General features: G+C 54.1%; 1 protein-coding gene across 3 annotated transcripts in view; it reads right to left on the bottom strand.

Annotated features, from left to right (window-relative positions):
* SGSM1 (small G protein signaling modulator 1) overlaps positions 1 to 20,131 on the bottom strand; it is a 63,968-nt gene that overhangs the window by 23,838 nt on the left and 19,999 nt on the right. For 2 of the 3 annotated variants that reach the window (XM_037052360.1, XM_037052362.1), the window contains exons 4-14: positions 19,953 to 20,115; positions 17,247 to 17,399; positions 13,579 to 13,646; positions 13,180 to 13,325; positions 12,916 to 13,047; positions 9,928 to 10,052; positions 7,744 to 7,811; positions 6,497 to 6,660; positions 6,185 to 6,317; positions 3,907 to 4,071; positions 1,902 to 2,040 (exon numbers count right to left, since the gene is read on the bottom strand). In XM_037052360.1, coding sequence (XP_036908255.1) covers positions 1,902 to 2,040; positions 3,907 to 4,071; positions 6,185 to 6,317; positions 6,497 to 6,660; positions 7,744 to 7,811; positions 9,928 to 10,052; positions 12,916 to 13,047; positions 13,180 to 13,325; positions 13,579 to 13,646; positions 17,247 to 17,399; positions 19,953 to 20,115 — 1,456 coding nt within the window. The remainder of the gene's footprint in view (positions 1 to 1,901; positions 2,041 to 3,906; positions 4,072 to 6,184; positions 6,318 to 6,496; positions 6,661 to 7,743; positions 7,812 to 9,927; positions 10,053 to 12,915; positions 13,048 to 13,179; positions 13,326 to 13,578; positions 13,647 to 17,246; positions 17,400 to 19,952; positions 20,116 to 20,131) is intronic. The other variant, XM_037052361.1, reaches the window with a different exon arrangement.

Below are 20,131 nucleotides of genomic sequence, written 5' to 3'. Positions count from 1 at the left end.
ATTCATTTTTGCTACTGCACAGAAGGGCCAGTCTGAGAATGAAACCATCATAGGGCAAACAGAGGCAAGAGCTAAAAAAAAACAGAGGTTCCTGTTTTGAGTATCTGGACCCAGCCATACCTGAAGCCACTACACCTGTGGATGTCTCAATTCTGTCGCAGATTTTCCTTTTTTACTTAAACAAGTTTGAAGTTGGTTCCTGACACTTTTCAGAAAGAGTTCTGACTTCTAAGTGACCCGACTGACCGAAACAGAGCCAGATGGGGAATCAGAGTCTGGCTGTCTGCAAAGTCAGTGATGCTTCAGAAATTTCTCTTGCATGGGAATTCTGAGGGGCATTTTGGCAGAAAGAGGAGAGAGGAATAAGGCCCCAGCATTGTTGGAGAAAAAAGAAAAAACAAGGCCTGCTGAAGGGAGCATTGTGCATCCTTGTGAAGAACACAATGCAGCAATATCTGCATATTTACCCTGAAGACATTCGGGGGACACCCAACAAAATCCAGGAGACATGGGGAGGCACAGCTGAACTAAATGCCATGGGCTACACATGGAGACATGAAACTTTAAAGACACTCTCTTGGTGCCCTCAGGTTGATCAGGCTCAGGCTTGCTCAGATTACACGAGAACAGCATCTCACGGACAGCTGTCCCACAGTGTACCTGGCTATCTGCAAGGTGGTGAGCTCCTTGTTAGTAGAGGTGTGTAAGCAGATACAATGAGAGGAGGTACTAGGTTAGAACAGCATTTTTCAGTGGTCCGCAGACCACCACCCCATAATCACTCAGAATTTCTCCAACTCAAGCAGGGCCTCTAGGAAGCTATCCAGGAACCAGCAGGGTTTGCTGCCTCCCCGGGGTGAGTCTGATGCCCATTAAAATGGGAAACTCTCCAGTTATAACGGCGCTTCTTGGACTTGCAAGTACACACGTGATCTCGGGATCTTGTTAAGTGCAGATTCTGCGTCAGCAGGCCTGGGATGAGGGCCTGAGAATCTGCCCAGGTGATGATGTTTCCGGAGACCACATGCTGAAAACCAGGGCTTCGAAGGCTTCAACAGTTTAAATGCGGCCCCACCCTTGATGTTCCTACGGCTGAAGACTGACCACCCATTGGGACAGAGACCCAGAAGGCTGGGTTGAGGGGGAAGTAAGACCATTCTCATCAGCGGGCTGGGTAGAGCCCAAAGCTCTCTATGCAAGGGAAGAGCTGACCTAGGGATTTAACTTCATACGGTAAAACAGTATGTCACTCAGTGAGCATTACCATGTGCCAAGTACCACGTGTCAGCCACTACGAACCTTCATTTGAACTTTCCTTACTATGGCCCCAAGAAAATAAGCATCCGTGTCCCCATTTGGTGGAGGAGCAAACCGAGGTGTGTGTGGCTGTCATTAAGCATCATTTCTGGTTTCTGCCTCCGAGGAGCACGGGAGAAATGCACTTCCTGGTCCTTCGTGAACAGGTGTGAGTGGCAATGACAGGTGTCTCATTTGGGCTACAGCACCGAGTTGCTGGTTAAAAGTCCCTCCAGGCCGCCTTTCCCTCGTCACTGTGATTGGCAGTATTCAAGGGGGTGGCGGCTCCATCAGCAGGGACCTTTAAGGTGCAGACAGAAGAGTCCCCACCTGACCCATAACAGACACACGGCCCGCGTGACAAATCAACCTTTGCTGTAACAGCCCCGGAGATTGCAGGACTGTTTGTTGCGGTGCCACACCTTGCTCATCCTGACTGACGCCCGCAAGGAAGCTCCAACAGCCAGGCCTTGACAAGGGTACGGTTTAACCTAGCCCTGGATGACCCCAGAGCTTCTGAAGTCAGTGCAAGGCGAGTAATGGCCACCTCCAGATCTTTGGTAAATCCTCCCACTTCCTCCTCCCACAGCTCAAGCCCCTCCCACCTCTCGTGGTTGCAGCCATTGGCTGAGCTCCCATCCGCCGAGCCACTCTGCGAACAGGACGAGCAGGAGGACTTGTGGGGGCTGGGCTGCCACAGGGCTGGCAGGTTGTTCACGGAGACATCCATCAGGTCCTGGGGCACTGGGGTGGGCAGAAGGGGCAGAGGAACAGCCCTGGGTGAGCCTATGTGGGTTACAGGAGCCTCACCCCCAAACACGCAGCTCACTCCTAAGCCAGCACAGGGAGAGAAAAAGCCCCTGAATGTCACAGTGGGAAACAGCGACCCCAATCATTGTCTGACCCAAGTCCTTGAGCCCACCTGATCCAATGAAAGCCACCACCAAGATTTGGGGCCCTGGGCAGACAGACAGAGCTGATGACAGCAAAGACACAGGGAGAAAACACAGAGAGAGACCAGAGCCAAGGAAGCAGGCCCCGTCCCCAGAGCAGTCCAAGCCTCGCGCCATGTTGTCACTCAGCTACCCTCACAGGGGGCAGACCTAAAGGAAGGGGCCCCTCTGGGGGTTTCAGGGGAAAGCGGATAGTCTCCGGTCCCCACAGGCAGACTCGCTGGGTGGGAGAGCCTCTGCTGCTGGGACAGAGGGAGCCTGACCCATCTGAAGAGAGAGGGCCCACGAGGGCAGGAACCAGCGGAGTCTTCCGGGGAGGCGCGCGCCGGCGCTGTCCATGGTCCTGAACCGAACAGCGGCTCCACCGACCAGCCTCAGACAGGCCGGCGACCCCCCACCGTCATGAAGGCGGCTTGTTATCGTGTCATACGCCTGTATCCCACCCCTGACCCCCTGAGTTAAAACCCTCTGGTGCTACAGCCTGGGAGCCTGTGTTCCAGGAACCATTTTGAAAGAGCGGCTGCATTTGAGAACCAACAAGGTCCGGTGTTGCCTGATCAGCTGCCCCCAGGACACAGCTCAGTCTCCCTCCCTGCTTTCTCTCCCAGCTCTGGGAAAACCGCAGCATCTGTGATGCTGCAGAACAAACCAGTGACGTGTACATGACAGTTTCTAGGGCTAACTCTGCTTGGCAGATTGAGACAAGCGCAAAAAAAATTACCTTCTCTAGCACCAGGCTCAGGAAACACGTTCTGCACAAGGCCAGGAGGAAAATATTTGGGGGCTTGTGAGCCACCTGGTTGCTATCGTGACCGCTCAACTCTGCTGTCACAGTGCAAATGTCGCCATGGACAAAATGTAAACAAATGAGTGTGGGTGTGTTCTAAGAAAACTTTATTTACGGGCACTGGGATGTGAGTTTCATGCCATTTTCACCTGTCAAAAAATATATTCTGATTTGAGTTTTTTTCAGTTATTAAAAAATGTAAAAACCGCTCTCAGCTCACGGCTGTACAGCTGAGGCTGAATGTGTCCTGTGGGCCGCCATGTGCCGAGCCCTGAGCTGGCAAATCAGGAGGATGTGTATTTGCCCCATGTGCTACTCCTCCTCAAGGATGGGGGGGAGTGCCTGGCCTCTCCCCCCAGGCTCCAAGGGGCGGGGGCATAATGGACTCGGCCCTACTTGTCATCAGAGCTCCATGGTGGACAGGGTCAGCTCCTACCTGATGACACCGTAGAAAGTTGCCCCGAGAATGAGGTTTTGGGAGCAACTGCAAGTTGTTACACTACATCCCCCCCCCCCAGCAGACTCTCCAATGAGCTCGCAGAGAAAGACCAGCAAGCCCTGTATGTTCTAGAAACACGGCCCCAGTTCTTCATCCATCTCAGAAAAACAGTGACCAGTTGCGCCCAGGTGTGGCGAGCACGCTCTGTCCCCAGCGCTTCCCCCCGCCTCCCGACCCCGTAGGCATCGCCAGTGGATCCCTTCCCTACCAAACCCACGACACTCCATGCTGCCTCCTGCAGGGCACAGGCGGGACCGCACAAGGGCAGCAGGTTGTCTCTCGCCTCCACCTCCACTGGGACCAGCGCTCAAATGACAACATGGCAGAGGTGGCTGGCCCCCAGCCCCAGGAATGGGGGATCCAGGCATTACTTGGGGGCTGCTGCTTCAAGCCCAGCATGGGGAGGGTGGTGTCCCATCTGCTTTGCGCCCACTGACTGTCTCTGGCCACCACCAGCACGGACCGGCCCACGGAAACCGCCATCCAGGCAGGGCCCACGGAGACGGGGGACGTGCTGCCCACAGGGTCGGCAACAACTTGAGGCACAAAACAGAAAGCGTTGGTGAGATGGAAGGTCTGAGGTGGGCAGAACGCTGGAACGACCAGAAGAAACTGTTTCTGGGGGCTCGAACCTTTCCCCACCCTGCCCCCCACAGCTCCCAGGTACTGTGTGAGATGAGAGGAAGAATGGACAGTGGTATTTGTGAAATGCCTCCTCTGTGCTGGGGCGATGCTGGACAGAGGAGTGCCTTACCCCCTGAACGACCCGGCGAGGGATGCACTTCTCCCATTTTGTAGAAGAGAAAACTGAGGCTCAGAGTGACGAACAACTTACTCAGCCAAGGTTCCCAGGCAGTAACTGGCACGGCTGGTCCTTTTGACTGAAGTCCCCCCTCTCTCTTTCCACTAACAACGGCTACAGCTCACTGAGCTCAAGTACGACCCCTTTCACAGGTCAGGAAACGGAGGCCTGGAGGATCTAAGCAGCATGCCCAAGACCACCCAGCTGGAAAGTGGTGGAGCTGAAATTCCAACCCAGGGGATGAGACCCGGAGATCCTGTCCCCAGGGCAACTGGGGCTCGATCCCCTGGGGGCCTCTGGGAGCCAGGCAGAGCGCATTTCAGAGTCTCCTCCACTGACAATGGGGAGGGAGCCAGGCACTGGCTCTCCAGCACTGCTCTGCGCCTCAGCCACGGGCAGAAACCGAGGTGGCCAGAGAAACCCCTCGGGCAAAGAGACCCCAAGTCTGGAGCTGGCAGTGGGGTGGCGTGCACAGAAGGGCAGGGGTGGGCACGGCTGGCATTCCTCCACTGGCATGTGCAGGGCCACAGAGGCCAACGTTGATCTTCCCCAAATAAGGGACATCCACCACCCAGCCCGGCTTCCAGCAAGAGCCTACACGTAATTTGTTGGAGGATGAGCCCCCGTGGAGTGAGTTTTCTGGGATGGTGGCCCCAGGGCCATCATGTCCTCACAAATGCATCAGCTTTCTGGTGGGGCTGCAAACCATGGACAGCCTGGGGTGGCTCCAGACCCTGATCCTGGGCAGGAATGGACATGGTGATGAAGACATCAGGACACTCTGTGGCTCTTAATGACACAGCAACATGAGACTCTACTCCCAACGGGCCATGAATAAAAACACACTAACTCAGCCACATTAGACCTACTGTCCCAAACCCCAACCACCTCAGTGGTGGATGAGGGAGGAGTACTAAGCGACCTGGCAAACTTTGTTCAACCTTGCCGGGAAGGAGGCCTGCTTTCAAAAGAGCCCCTCACTGCCCAGCTGAGGCCACTGAAGCAAAGGGAAGCTCAGAGCCATTACCCAGCAAATGGGACCACTGGGGCCCCAGAGAGTTACAGAAAATGAGGTTAACGGAAAGGACCTATAACGTAATACTGATTTGTTTAACAGACATCCATACAGTGCCTCATAAGTGCCTGCCTCCTTCCAAGAACTTTTCAAGTATTAATGTGCTTACTCCTAACAACAGCCCGCAGTGATAACAATCTTAATAGCAACAGTCTCCACTCACTAGGCATCTGTTTCATGGCGGTCACCAGCAAATTGCCGGATGTATTAATAATCATCACCTCCTGTGCTAGTGCCGAGTGCTTTGCTTCACTCTGCTTCTCTGTCATTTACTGAGTGCCTACTGTGTGCAAGGCCTTATTCTATGGGCTGTGCACTGATTACCTCCGTACCCCATTGAACCCTTACAACATGTTAAATAACAGCCGCTAACACTTGGGAGTTCTCTGTGCAAAGTGCCTTATCTCATTTAATCCTTCCAAAGGCCCTCTGAAGTAGGTGCTATCCACACCCCCATTTCACAGATGGTGAAACCGAGGCACTGAGTTAAAGCGACTTGCCCAAGTTCAACCAGGATTCCAGAGCCCACCTCATGGCCGCTGCCCCATGCATATCCTGGCCAGCAGCATTGGCATCATTATCAGCTAAGCAGAGAGTGGTTATTTGTTCTCATCTGGGGGGAAACTGAAGCTGCCAAGACATAACCTTCCTGATTCCAGGCCCCCTGCAGGTCCCAGAATCCAGACCTCTGGCCCCCTATTTGCAAAGGCCTCAGTCAGTTCTGGGACCTGCCAGCAGGTGGCTCCCTGGGCCCAGGGGTGGGGTGGCTCACCGAACTCCGACTGCAGGCTGGGGTAGACGATCCTGAACACGTAATCCGTGGCCTCGTCGTCTTCCTTGTCTGAGGATGTGGACTCGGCGGAGCCCTGAGGGCTTCGCTTGCGCAGTTTAGGAAATACTTTGCCCTGAAAGAACATGTCCCAGTGCACAGTCCCTGGAACACACCCATCCCCCAGCAGCATGGCCCAAGGGTCTCGACGGGGTGCGAGTGAGCCCACAAAGCCACATGAGGGCCAAGGGGCAAGAACGACCACTGCCCACGGCTGCCCACCCCCAGCCGCCCTTTGCCCCCACGATCACTCACCTTCCCCCGCTGAGACCAGAGCGGGGGGTCCAGCTGCCCGTGAGGGAGCAGCCCGTTCTCCAGGCACGAGAGGAACTGCAGGAGGTGCCCTCCCTTGGGGAAGTGGAAGGGCGGCCTCTGGATCCCATCCTGGCTGACCAGCACCACTGTCCCGCCGCTGTCCACTGCCACCACGACCCAGCACAGAAGACCCGGCAGGAAGTCACTATGAGGCGTGGTGACGGGCCCTCCCGGCTAACACCCCCCTGCCCCAGGCATGCCGAGCCAGACACGTGGACCTGCTCTGAGGCTCTGGCGAAGGCCTGGACCAAGGCCGGGGCAGTTTTGCCTCCCCAGAGTCCCCTTCATCCCACCTCCCATCATTGCTGACTGGGGGCTGTAGGACACGGTCAAGAGGAACGTGGCTGGCCTCCCTTCACCCGCCCGCCAATGCCCCCAAACACCCTCTATGGATCTACAGGACCTACTCTTGTATGGAGGTTTTCAGATCTACCCCTCCTCGGGGCAGCGGTTAACTGCCGCTCGCCTGCACAGAGCACTTACTGGACGTAAGCACATCGCGTTAAAGGAGCCATGTTATGGTGTAGTATTCAAAACGTAAGATATGTTATTGCCTATTCTACAAACGATAAAGCCGAGGCTCAGAGAGGTTATGTATCTTGCCAAGAGTCACACAGCTAGTAAGTGGCAGGGCCTGGATTTGAACTCAGGTCAATCTCATTAAATACGCTGAAAGGTTTTATGTCTTGGTGGGCCAAAGACCCCCTGTTTTCCAGAGCAGGATGACTGTCTGCTTGTTATGAATGTACCTTCTCTCAGCTTTAAAGGGGGACTCTAGTTATTAATCCCAGTCTGTGGAGCACTGACTTTGGAGTGACAAAGACCTGGGTTCAAGTCCAGGCTCTGGAACGTACGGGCTGTGTGTCTGTGTGCCACGCTGCTTCCTCCCCTGAGGACTGGGAATGACAGGGCCCCTATCACTGGACTGTGGTGTTGATTAAATAACAAGCATGTACGTTTTCAGAACCAAGCCTGGAACTCAGAAACACTGAGTAATAGCAACCAACACCCCAGTTTGATGCTCAGCCCCTATACACATCGCTTGCTCCTCTTAGTCACACCACTGAGAGGAAACCCAGGCTCAGTGAGAAGCCCCTTGTCGGAGGCTGCGCAGGCGACGAGGGGGTGGGGCGGGCAGGGGGTCCAGATGGAACGCCCCAGCCCTGTGCCCCCACAGCAGCCCCTACCTTGCTGGTGGCAGTGCAGATAGACAATCTCCTCCAGGCGGATGGTCATGGCATAGTCCCAGTAGACGCTAAAAGGGGTGGGGGGTTGGACCTGCAGGGTGTCTGCCCGCTTCCAGAGGACCACGCCCAGGGGCTCCTCCACCCTTCCCACCAGGCCCCGCTTGTCCCCAACATGTGTATCACAGTCTCCCCAGACCCCACGCCCCCTTCTTCAGCCCCAACTTTCTAAGGACTCCCTCCCCCCTTGCCCCAGTCCACGTGGCTGAGGCCCGCCTCACACACCTTCCACCCCTGAACTCCAGGAACAGCCACCTGACAGAGGCCTGACCAATCAGCATATTCCACTGCTCTGGCTACAGTGATTGGTTCAGCGGCGGGTGGCCCCGTGATGTAAGCAGAACCAATAAGATTCAGTTATTGGATTTATGTTAGAATTACTGCTAAGAGGCTCCTTTCTGCTGGGAGAGTGGTGGTCAGGATGCTAGAAGCCTGGAGATGTGAGGGGGACAAAAAAAAAGCCTGCCTGAGAGTGGCGTCAGGGAAACAGAGACAAGAGATGGAAAGTGTCCGAATCTTCCTCATTCAAGTCCCTGGATCCAGCCCTGCCTGAAGCTGCCACCCCCGAGATTTTTCAGTTCACATGCACAAATGCTTAAGTCAGCTTGAGCTTGGTTTTCTGTCACAGGTATCTGAGCCCTGACTAACTCTGACCCTAACTTCAGGCCACCCTATGTCCATGGGCAGGAGTTAGGAGAGCCACTCAACAGCCTTAACTTCACGGGTTCCAAAAGTGTGACTTGAAGGCTTCACTGAGCTTCAGTTTCCTCCTCTGAAAGTGGGGATGATGAGAACACCCGCTGCACAGTGTTGCTGTGAGGGTTCAGTGGAATCACATCTTTGGAAGGGCTCAACACGGCTCTGACGCCTGAACAAAGTGCCTAGTGGATAGTGGTCCCTGCGATTTACTCAAGGTTTGCGATTTTTAGCTCAGAGCCTACCGCTATCTTGACACAGACTGTTTTTCCCCTCTGAACACAATGGGAGGTGGGGCCACAGGCACTTGGGCTTGGGGGCAGCCCCAGGAAGGCACTGCTCAGGTCTCCTTCATGCGACCCTGCTGTGGGGAGCAGAGCCAAGCAATGGCTCCAGAGGCCCCGCCTCTGGGTGCACCACCAGCTTCGTGCCGAGGCCACGCTTCCTCCCACCTGGGACTGAGTGCACGGAGATGCCTGCGTCGACCTCTTCCTGAGCGACAGGGGCCTCCGGCCAAACGTTCTCAGAACTGCACTGTGTCCGAGGCTCTTTCTGCCCAGCCCTCCTTCCTCCTACTCCTCCCTCCCAGGGTCAAGGGAACACAAGAATAGAGCTCTGGTCACACTCCTTGAAAAGAGTCCTCATTCTGTTGAGATGCAGATCTACAGATGAAACCCTGTGACGTCTGCCTGCCGCTGCAGGGTGACGTGCAGAGGGGAAAGGAGGGCGGGTGGCTGTCAGGGCTGGGTGACGGGTGCTCCGGTCCTACCTGCTTTTGTGTTGGAAACTCTCACAGTCAAACGTTTTTGAGAAAGCAAGACGACGTAAAGGCAAAGTAAGACCAGATGCGGACACGGAGCAGCAGACACCACGGCTTCTCCCCACCAAAATCAAGACTCCTCGGGCTGAACTGATGGGGCTGCCACACCTCTGCCCAGTGGCTTCCCTTTGTTCTTCCTGAAACTGTCCCTAATTGTGCCGGGACACGGGGCACTGCAGCAGGGAACTCCCAGCCCCAAGTTTCTCTGGAGCAAAGCCTTGGCTGGGTCTCATAAATCCAGGGTATCGGGAGGGACAGCCCTGGACCAGATGCCCACCAACTGACACTTCCTGCCTCCCTTTTGCATAAAGTGACGGGAAAGTTGGCAGCAGACAGCGGAATATGTGCCAATTTGGGGCTTGTGAAATCTTTGTTAAGAGATTTCTAGGCTGTCTTTTGGCCAGGATCTTCCTAACTCCCACACCCTGAGATTCTTCCAGTCAGTTTCCAGATGGTACCCAGTCCCTCAGTGACCCATGAGGCCACCGCCACGGGGAGGCTGGGCCAAGTGGCTGCAACAACCAGATGGAGTAGTGGGTAGGGTCAGGGCCCAAGGGACAGGGCATAAATGTCCCTGTGCCAGGCGGGGGGGAAGGGACATGGCGCCCTACCTCTTCTCATAGTCCAGCTCTCCCACAGACCCGTTCATCAGCTGGTTGGGTGTCCACTTCAAGGTCATGACGTCGGCGGTCTGGTGCAGGGACAGGTATCCTGGGACGGCCTCCATGTCGTCTCTCTGTGGAGAGAGAAGGACTCAGGCCTGGTCGTAGGGTTAGAGTCCACAGTGAACAGGACCAGAACCCAGAGGTCGGGCCACAACCTCCAAGCCACGGTCATCTGGAAGACCCCGAGCCTCCTTTTAAGCAGCCACGCTCAGCAAAGCTGTTCGCAGCCAACCACGCAGGACAGGCTCTGAGGTCCAGCTGTGCAAGCTGCCCACCCCCCACGCTCTGACACTCACGCTTCCCCTCTGAGGCCTGGGGCCCTGCTGCAAGGGTGGGGCTGGGGGGTTCTTCAGAACCAGGAAGGAGCTCTGTCCCTCTCAACACCCCCCTTTCTGAAGCAGGAGACCTTCACCTACCATCATTTTAGCCAGTTCTCTGGGAGAAAAAATACAGTAGCCGAGAGATACATCCCACTCCCTGGACGTGACCCAGAAGCTCCTCCCCGAATACCCCACCATACTCCCTGCCCAGCAGCCTGGCCCTCCATCTTCCCAGTCTGCCTGCAGTTTCTCACTTGCTCGACTGCATCCCAGGTGGGGACGCAGGTGGAGAGGGGTGTCTCCAAGCCTCACCCACAGAGGTGACGGCCCCTCTACCAAATTCACCCCAATGACATTTGGGGACAGAGGTACCGAGCAGCTGGCGTGCACCCAGCCTGGTTCTGGGTCGCACACACCATCGCGGTTCCCCCACCCCAGCCTGCAGCAGTCTCGTCCACTGTCAGTTCCCATCTTAATGCCCCTGAAATAAGGATGCCTCTTACAATCAGCAGCATCTCCCCACCGTGACACTGCCAGTGTCTGACCCCCCGCACACTGGGTCACAGCCATTCACACTGTCACTTCCACTAAGTTTGGTGCATGGGGGTCACTACACATGTGCAGTGTGGGTGCTATTTAAACTGTCTTCGGAAAGATTATACTGCAACCCAGCTCTGAATTGAAAAGTTACTGCGCGTGTGTGGAAAGGCCAGGACCTGCAGGGATGCCGCCAATTTGAGACTTTTTGGAAAATCAACAACCGAGTGCAATGCCTGCAAGAAATGCCGCACCGCCGGTGCTCTGGGTCAGAGGTCAGCAAGCTTTTTTTAAAGGGCCAGACAAGGACTAGCTCTGGCTTTGTGGGCAATACAGGCTCAGATGCTGCCCACTCAACATTGCCAGGGCAGCGTGAAAGCAGCCACACACGGGATGTGAACTAGTGGGTGCGGCTGGGTTCCCATAAAGCTTCATAAAAATGGGGGCAGGGCTGAATTCGGCCCACGGGCTGTAGTTTGTTGGTCCTTTCTCTTGATGGCACAGAAAATGATACGTGGTGGAAAAACAAGGACAATGGCACCAAAAGTCAGAGAGTGATACAGAAAATGGGATCCTGAAAGGTAGTGCTAGGACTATTTTTAAAAAAAAGGTTTTATGTATTTATTTTTAGAGAGGGGGGGAGGGAGAAAGAGGGAAAGAAAGATCATTGTGTTAAGAGAGAAACAGTTGCCTCTCGAAAACCCCCAACAGGGGACCCAGACCTCAACCCAGGCACGTGGCCTAACTGGGAATGGAACCAGCGACTTTTCAGTTCACAGGCTGGCGCTCAATCCACTGAGCCACATCAGCCACGGCAGTTTTAGGACCGGCTTAACTAATGTATTTCAATTATATTTTCCCTTGGGTATGCTTACCAGAATAATGTTATTATTTTAAGAAACTATATCCAAATAAATCTCAAAGAGCTCTTCCAAAAAGCCCAAAATAAAATTTGCAAGCAGTAAAATACTGCATGTAATTTAATCTGATTTTAATTTCCTGATGGCTGTGTTTAAAAATGTTCTGTCGTAAATTCACAGCTTCTTAGGTCTCAGGACACAGGGACTCGCACCCATTAGGTCGGGCACTGATGCTCAGACAGAGAGGTGACCTGCTCAGGGGCACCGAGTGACCGAAACTGTGACCACAGAGCTGCAATGGCGGACAGATCTCCCTGTACTTCCTCTCAGTTGAGCCCAAATGCTACACGGACCCCGAGGTTCCCGGGAAGGGGATGGCCACGGAGAAATCGCATGAGGGTAGTGGCTCCGTGTGCTTCCTCATCTCCTATCCCCGGGGCCTGGCCTGGTGCAGCGGCACAGGGGTGACTAGAAAGTGGCAGAGACTCTGGCACCAGCCGGCCTGGATTCAAACAATAGCTCCGTCCCTTCCTCCACCTGCGCGGGCTCGGCGTTACCATTTATGATAACAGCACCGGCCTCAGACGGCTGTGGTGAGGTTTACATGAGCGGATGCAATTAAAAGCATTTAGCACAGTGCCTGACACATAGAAAGCGCTTAACAAATATCAGCCATGAGGACGTTTATTTTGATACCTTAGGCATCTAGCACTTAGCAGGCTGTGTATAAACGTTTGCTGAATCAGTGAAGAATAACGAGAGAGAACAAAGCCACAGACAGAAGAGTGAACAGGTAGATGGACAGAGGGACTGGAAAACAAACGGGCAAACGGGTGGATGGATGGGTGGACGGGAGGATGGATAGAAACACAGGCAGGTGGATGAAGGGATGGTGGGGAAGGCAGGAACGGGGATGGTGGACACAGAGACTGGAAGAGAAGCGGCTGGCTGGCTGGCTGGAGATTCTGATGGGTGGGTGGATGCACGGGTGGATTCGGCAGCAGGAAACACTGGCATGTGGAGGGATAAAAGGGTAAATGGAAATACTGGCATATGGAGAACAAATGGATAGAGGAGATGTTGGCAGATGAACGAATAGATGGGTGAGTAAGTAAATGGATGGATGAATGAATGAGCCACATGGAGCCAAAGGGAACTTCTCTATAACATGGAGCCAGACCCCCAGTGGATGATCTGGGCCCAGGACGAACTCTCACCGGCTGAACGAGAACGTTGTTCTTGCCATACAGCAGGGTGGCCCGGGAGTTCTGGTGCAGGGACTCCACGTAGTCGCGGGCGGAGAGGGACGGGCGGTCATCCATGCTGCCACTCGAGTGCCGCTTCTGGATCTGGCAGTGTGAGGGGAGGGCGAGGATGAGGCCTGGAGGGACCTCCAAGGCCCCACTCCATCCCCTGTGCACACGCCCAGTCGGGAACTCAGCCCGACTCCAGTGTAGAGTCCCGGTGTCTACGCCACTCACACAGAGGGCGGGGCGCTTGGTGGGCGAGTCCTGCCGCAGGTGCGAGCTGTGGATGCGGTGCCTCTGGACGAGCTCGTCGGCGGAGGGATCCGTCCAGAAGTGATCCGCCGTCTTCATCTTGGTGTACTCCAGCGCACAGGGGCCCACTGCAGAGCAGACGGTGCTGGCAACCCTCTGCCCCAGAAAGTCTGCCCTCCTTCCACTGCCCCTCCCCTCCAGCCAGCTAAGAGGCCCCGGGGTCCTGCTAAGGAGACGCCAGCACAGGATGCTGGGGGCAAGAGACAGGGAACAGGTAAGTTTTGATGGGAAGACTAGAAGGAGGGGAGAGAGGCCTTTAGGAGGTGCCCTGGGAGCCAACGTTAGAAACTTAAAGGAAACTCAGAGGACTAGACCACTCACCCAATAAAGACGCCAGGATGGGTCCATCGACGGGGTCCATCAGGAGTGCCTCCTTTTCATAGTATTTGCTAGGAAGAGAGCAAAGAGCATGCAGGTTTGGAAGGTGACCAGCAGGCGGCGCACAATCCACTACGGCCTGGTGGTTAAGAGCCCGCAGCCTGGGTTGACACCGCCTCTTGCCAGGGGGTTACCTCGGTAAGCTTCAGCCGCCCCATCTGTAAAATGCGGATAATAGTGTATCTCCTGGGGTTGTCGAAGGACTTTCAAGGGAGACAACAGATGTGAGGCGCTTCGTTTAGCACCGTACTGGGCATGTAACTGCTTAATACATGGCTGAAACAAAAGCCTTAATGAGGTAGCAGGAATAATCATTACACAAGGCTGCTGAGGCCTGGCCGGTTCTATCTGCTTGTACCACATCTTCCATTTCAGACAGGAAGTCATTTAGAGGCACAGATGATATCTACCCTTCTAATGTTATTGAGGCAATAAAATGCTTTTTAGCTGTGGTTATCCCAAAGGCTGTATTAACAGGCCTTCCTGTCCAGATAACTCACATGGGCAATGCTGGGCTGGAACACTCAGAAACACCCCCTGGCTTCTGACTCTTCAAAATAACATGTGAAGCCATCATCAACCAATACTGCAGCGTTCGGCTGAATGTTTTTGGCTTCTGTTTGAGTTGTTGTACAGTGGTTTCTCAGTCTTGGCAAACTTTATACAGTCTAGACAGTGACAGAACTTAGCATTGGAAAGGACCTGGTTCTGACCTCCTGAGGGATCTCAGCTCAGAGAGGGTGAGTCACTTGCTGGAGGCCACACAGCAGGTGGGTGCAGGCCTGGGCTACAACCAGCTGGCGTGGCTCCTTCCCTTCTGTAGCTGAGGGTCAAAGAGGAAGGATCTAGAGTCGGACCACCTGAATGGAGCCCAGCTAGGCCACTCCCTCCACCCTGGGTGCCCCTGGGCGGGCAACTGGCCTCTGAGCTTCAGCACGAAATGGGAAGGAGGACAGAACTGAGGGAGGGCTGAACGCCAGCCTGCGCGTGCACAACAGCACAGGCTCCAACACCGGGAGGGTCTCACTCCGTGGCGACAGCGCCGTTGTCATTTTACTCGGCTGTCAGATCTGAAGATGATGCTTTGCGACACCTTCCACTCCATCGTGCCATGTCCCTTCCGAAAGCCAGAGGCTGCGTGACCACACACCTTTTAAATGCTACCTGAGAAATGGCAGGGAAGGCTGGGAGCGAGAGGTGACTACGGAGGAACCTGAGGGGGTTTCTTTGGGTGATGGGTTTCACTGAAACCACCCCTCATCCTGAGTGTGTTGTTTATAGGAAACAATACACACACTGACGTTTCACAGAATTGTACAGCAACGGGAAACGAATGCGTGTGAAGACTGGAGAAATCCAGTAAGGTTTATCGTTAAGGCAACAGTACTGTACTGACGGCAAGTTCTTGCTTTGGGATGTGTACTCTCTGGTTACGTAGAATGTCCCTGGGGGAGGCAAGAACTCTCTGTACTGACGTTGCAACTTCTGTGAGAGTTTAACACTCAAAATAAAATGTTTAGTGAAGTGACAGGAGGTTGGTATTGCTGCTCAATTATTATTACTAACTCCTTTTGGCGGATTTATTCAGTAGGAGAACACAAGGACACTCACCAAAAGTAACTTCAGAGGCCCTGGACCTATAACTGCACAGGGGGCGGAGACATGTTTCGATTTACAAGAAGGTGAAGAGATTAACTGGAGCCCCAGAGTCTAGATTTCTTTCAGTTCCTCCCCAGCCTCAGGGCCTTTGCACTCACAGGTCCCCACCCTCTCCACCTGGATAATGCCCACACACCCTTCAGCTGGAAGCTTAACTGTCACAACATCCAGGACACTTGCCACAACCACCTGGAGGAGATTAAACACCATCTTTAATCTCCTTTCTGTCTTTATCATTATTATTACTTGACTTTTCTCTGCCACCATGGGAGCATCTTGCATGGAAGGACCCTGCTTTGTACTTTCACACCTATTTTCCTTGCAAACAGGCAAACAATAAAAGGTGACAAGACCCTACTGTGTGTGAAGATGTAGTTAAACAGACACTTCCATCTCCCAAAAGATGTGGGAGATGTGGCTGGTCCTGTCAGTCTGTTCTGTATTTCAGTGTCTTTGGTTATATTTTAAGTATGTATTTTTTTTAAGAAAGAAATCGCCCCAAAAGATGGGGCGATTCTCAGGTATTTCCCTCTCTGGCTGAGAAGTGCTGGCTGTGAGGAGTCTCAGAGCGCAGACCACCAGAGGGCGCCGACCACCAGAGGGTGCCCAACTGCTCCTGGCGCAACATTGCAGGTGAGACCCGTGTACCGCGACATCAGGTACACAGTATCTGTGTACACAGTATCTGTGTGCCTGGCTCAGAGTACTGCAGGAGGCCCTTGCACACTGATGAAATGAGTGTGCGGACGAGTGCTTGCCAGGAGGACTCCTTCTATTAAAACCGCGACATCAGGTACACAGTATCTATGTACACAGTATCTGTGTGCCTGGCTCAGAGTACTGCAGGAGGCCCTTGCACACTGATGAAATGAGTGTGCGGACGAGTGCTTGCCAGGAGGACTCCTTCTATTAAAACCTCCACGTCAGGTAATTCTGAGCCAGGAGAGAAAACGCAGAGTCCCCCTGCCCTTCCCAGATGCTGGGTGCTGGCCAGCTGCTCTTTCTTTAAAAAAAAAAATACATACTTAAAATATAACCAAAGACACTGAAATACAGAACAGGCTGACAGGGACCAGAGGGGAGAGGGGAGAGAATTTCAGGGGAAAGGGGAAGGATTCACAGGAACAAGTATAAAGGACACATGGACAAAAACTAAGGCGTGTGGGGGGAAATGGGAGGGAGGTGGGCTGGGATGGGAGTAAAAGACAGAAAACTGTACTTGAACAATAATTAAACTAAAAAAAGAGAAAAAATACATACTTTACTGATTATGCTGTTACAGTTGTCCCATTTCCCCCTTCACTGCCCCCCACCCTACACACCCCCCTCCCACCTGGGTTCCCCACTGTAGTTCATGCTTACGGGTCTTATATATAAGTTCTTTGGCTTCTACATTTCCTATACTATTTGTAACCTCCTCCTGTCTATTTTCTACCTACCATCTATGCTACTTATTCTCTGTACCTTGCCCCCACCTCCCACTCCCCCACTGATAACCCTCCATGTGATCTCCATTTCTGTGGTTCCATTCCCGTTCTAGTTGTTTGCTTAGTTTGTTTTGTTTTAGGTTTGGTTGTTAATAGCCGTGAGTTTGTTGTCATTTTACTGTTCATATTACTGAAATGTTAAAGGGACTTATCTAAGAAAAAGGAGGTCAAAATACGGCCCACCCCTCTTCTCATCCTTCTCAGGAGTGGCGGCAATCCCTATCCTACTCACCAAGAGAGAAAACAGGCGCAGAGAAACTGAGTGATTTCCCTCTGGCCACACAGTTAGTGAAGAGATTCAAGACCCTCATACCCCACTCCAGATGCGAAGACCCTCCACTGCTATTAAGCAATGGGATATTCCCAAGGGTCTAAGCTAGGCTAGTTCAGATTCAAATATTCAGGTGCAAGGGGGTGCAATTCCCAAGACTGCCAGCAGGTGGAGGCAGAGTGCGCCCAGCTCACCTGCTGTTTTCCACAAGGTAATGCACAATTTTGTCCAGGACCTTCTCAAACAAGGCTGTGCGGATCCACAGGTGCTTGATGGCAAGTGGGGACAGGTTGGGCAGTTTGGGCAGCTTCCGCACATTCTCCTGGAGGACCTGGATCTGGTTTCGCCTTTGAGATCAGTAAAGAAAGAAAGATATTCACAAAACGGAAAGTCCAACAAGAGCCATGTGCCAATGAAAAAAAGTCAACCTCTCTAGGAAATAAAGAAGTGGCAACTAAAACAAACTATGTTGCTCCTGGTAAATGGGGAAACAGTTGAAAAAATAATACCCAGTGAGCGTGAAGGTGTGGTGAAACAGACACTTTCATACACTGTGGGTGGGTAAGCCAGAATCCCATACTGATATTTCTCTCAATATCTACCTATCTATTTATCTGCTGGAAAGGAGTGCTGGCCATGGAGATTCTTGGACCATTGATCCTTCAGTGGCTCCTGACTGCCCTTGAGATGACAAGCAGGGCGCTCCAGGACCTTTCTCCTGCTCACCTCCCCTTCCACCCCATCACTCTCCTTTCTGAACCCGTGATCCAGCCCAGCGTAGGTTTCTGTGAATCCCTAAGGCCATCATCGGGCTTCCATCTGAGGACTTTTCCCGAGCTGCTGCTGCTTCCTGCCTCCCCTCCCCACGCCACACTCACTCTTTAGGTCTGAGCGAGGACATCCCCTCCTGCAGGAAGCCCTCTCAGACCAGCCAGAGCTGGGGGGGGGGCTCCCCTGTGGCCCTAAGACTCAGAAGCATAACTTCCTGCTCACCTGTCTCTCTTTCCCTCCACATGTAACCTTAAGGGCACAAACTAAGTGTTCCAATTGTTTTTTAAAATATAATGCTTCCCGAGAGTCCACCACAGGGCAGGCATGGTTCCTCTTCCTGCCTGCATCTCGGGGCCAGGCACAGTGCCTGGCACACAGGAGGGGCTCAGGCGCATGTGCATAAATGAGTGATGACGGCATGAATGACGATGGCTCTCCTGTCCCCCGCCCCGCCTCCATTAACAAGTCACTCCCTATATTATGCAAGGCCCATGGAGACCCACCCCTTTAAGAACTTATCAGCAACACCTGGGAATTTAGCAGATGGACTGGAAGGCACCTGAGGAACAGGTGGCTGAGAATGCAGATACCAAGTGGGGGCTGGCAATGCCCAGTCCACAGCCCTGCCCATCATGCAGTTCTGGCCAGCAGCCCTGGGTAGGCAGGGCTTGAAGGAGGAGGAAAGGGCTGTTTCTCATTCAGCGAAGGGAGGTGATCACCCATGGCAGACATGGCAAACACATGGCATGCACACCTCTCTCTCTATCCTTGCCGGTAACAGACATGGTTAATCAATCCATGCACTCTTTCTCCGGAAGCCCAATCACAGCTTCTGAATTTTTCACAACACCGTCCTCTAGACAGCCAGCCACTAACGCACACTGGAGCTGAAACCTGTCTGCCATCCCTGACCAGGCTCCAGGTTGGGAGACTGGCTGTGTAGTCAGGACTCTGGTGGGAGGAGCTTATGGACACACACTCAGGCCAGGAGCCCCCCCCCAGCACACACAATCAGCCTCCAAGATGAGGGAGCAGAGCCTCCCCACCCTCCCCCCACCAAGGGGCTGCCGCAGCGTGCTTCCGCGGGAGGCCCATGCGAGCAGAGGCCACACGTGCTCTACAACAGCCCGGTCGTGCTGCCCGCAGAGCAGGGCTTGGCTCACAGCAGGCGCTCACTCATTCAGCACTCGTTCCCTGGGCATCTACCAGGTGCTAGGCTCTCCCTGACACTGGGGACACAGTGGGGAGTAACACAGACGCAGTCGCCTGTCCCCATGGAGTTCAGTCAAAAGGGGAGACGGACAACAGTCACATAAATAGCAAACAAACAAATGAATAATTGCAGATGGTGATAATCCCTGGGAAGAAAATAAACAAGGTGGTATGAAAGAGATGTGGGGTGAGGGCTGGAATGTACCCCCATCCAGGGGAAGGCCTGGGTGATGACAAGGAACCAGCCATGGAAGATGGGCATGGGATGTGCACCAGGCAGAGGACACAGCCTGAGCAAAGGCCCTGGGGCAGGGCTAAGGAGCAGGGAGGCCTGACCTNCCACCCTCCCCCCACCAAGGGGCTGCCGCGGCGTGCTTCCGCGGGAGGCCCGTGCGAGCAGAGGCCACACGTGCTCTACAACAGCCCGGTCGTGCTGCCCGCAGAGCAGGGCTTGGCTCACAGCAGGCGCTCACTCATTCAGCACTCGTTCCTTGGGCATCTACCAGGTGCTAGGCTCTCCCTGACGCTGGGGACACAGTGGGGAGTAACACAGACGCAGTCGCCTGTCCCCATGGAGTTCAGTCAAAAGGGGAGACGGACAACAGTCACATAAATAGCAAACAAACAAATGAATAATTGCAGATGGTGATAATCCCTGGGAAGAAAATAAACAAGGTGGTATGAAAGAGATGTGGGGTGAGGGCTGGAATGTACCCCCATCCAGGGGAAGGCCTGGGTGATGACAAGGAACCAGCCATGGAAGATGGGCATGGGATGTGCACCAGGCAGAGGACACAGCCTGAGCAAAGGCCCTGGGGCAGGGCTAAGGAGCAGGGAGGCCTGACCTCACAGAGCCTGGGAAGGAGCACGGCCTGCGGGGGGCGCTGCCCCAGCCTGCCCCCCTGCTCTGCACTCACGCGTTCTCGATCAGCTGCTCCAGGTCCTGGACCTTGCGGCTCAGCTCCTCGGCGGGTGGGAAGGTCTTGCCCACCTTCATGAAGAGAGCCGCGATCTTGTTGCTGCGCAGGAAGCCAGCCGCCCGCCGCCGCAGCCCGTGCAGGACGCAGGCCTCCACGGCCGCTGCGGGGACACAGTG

Source organism: Sturnira hondurensis, unplaced genomic scaffold, assembly GCF_014824575.4.
Source record: "Sturnira hondurensis isolate 20B ecotype Veracruz unplaced genomic scaffold, ASM1482457v3 Scaffold0007406, whole genome shotgun sequence".
Taxonomy (NCBI): domain Eukaryota; kingdom Metazoa; phylum Chordata; class Mammalia; order Chiroptera; family Phyllostomidae; genus Sturnira; species Sturnira hondurensis.
Note: the sequence above shows the minus strand (reverse complement) of the source record. Positions and strands in the feature narration are given on the sequence as shown.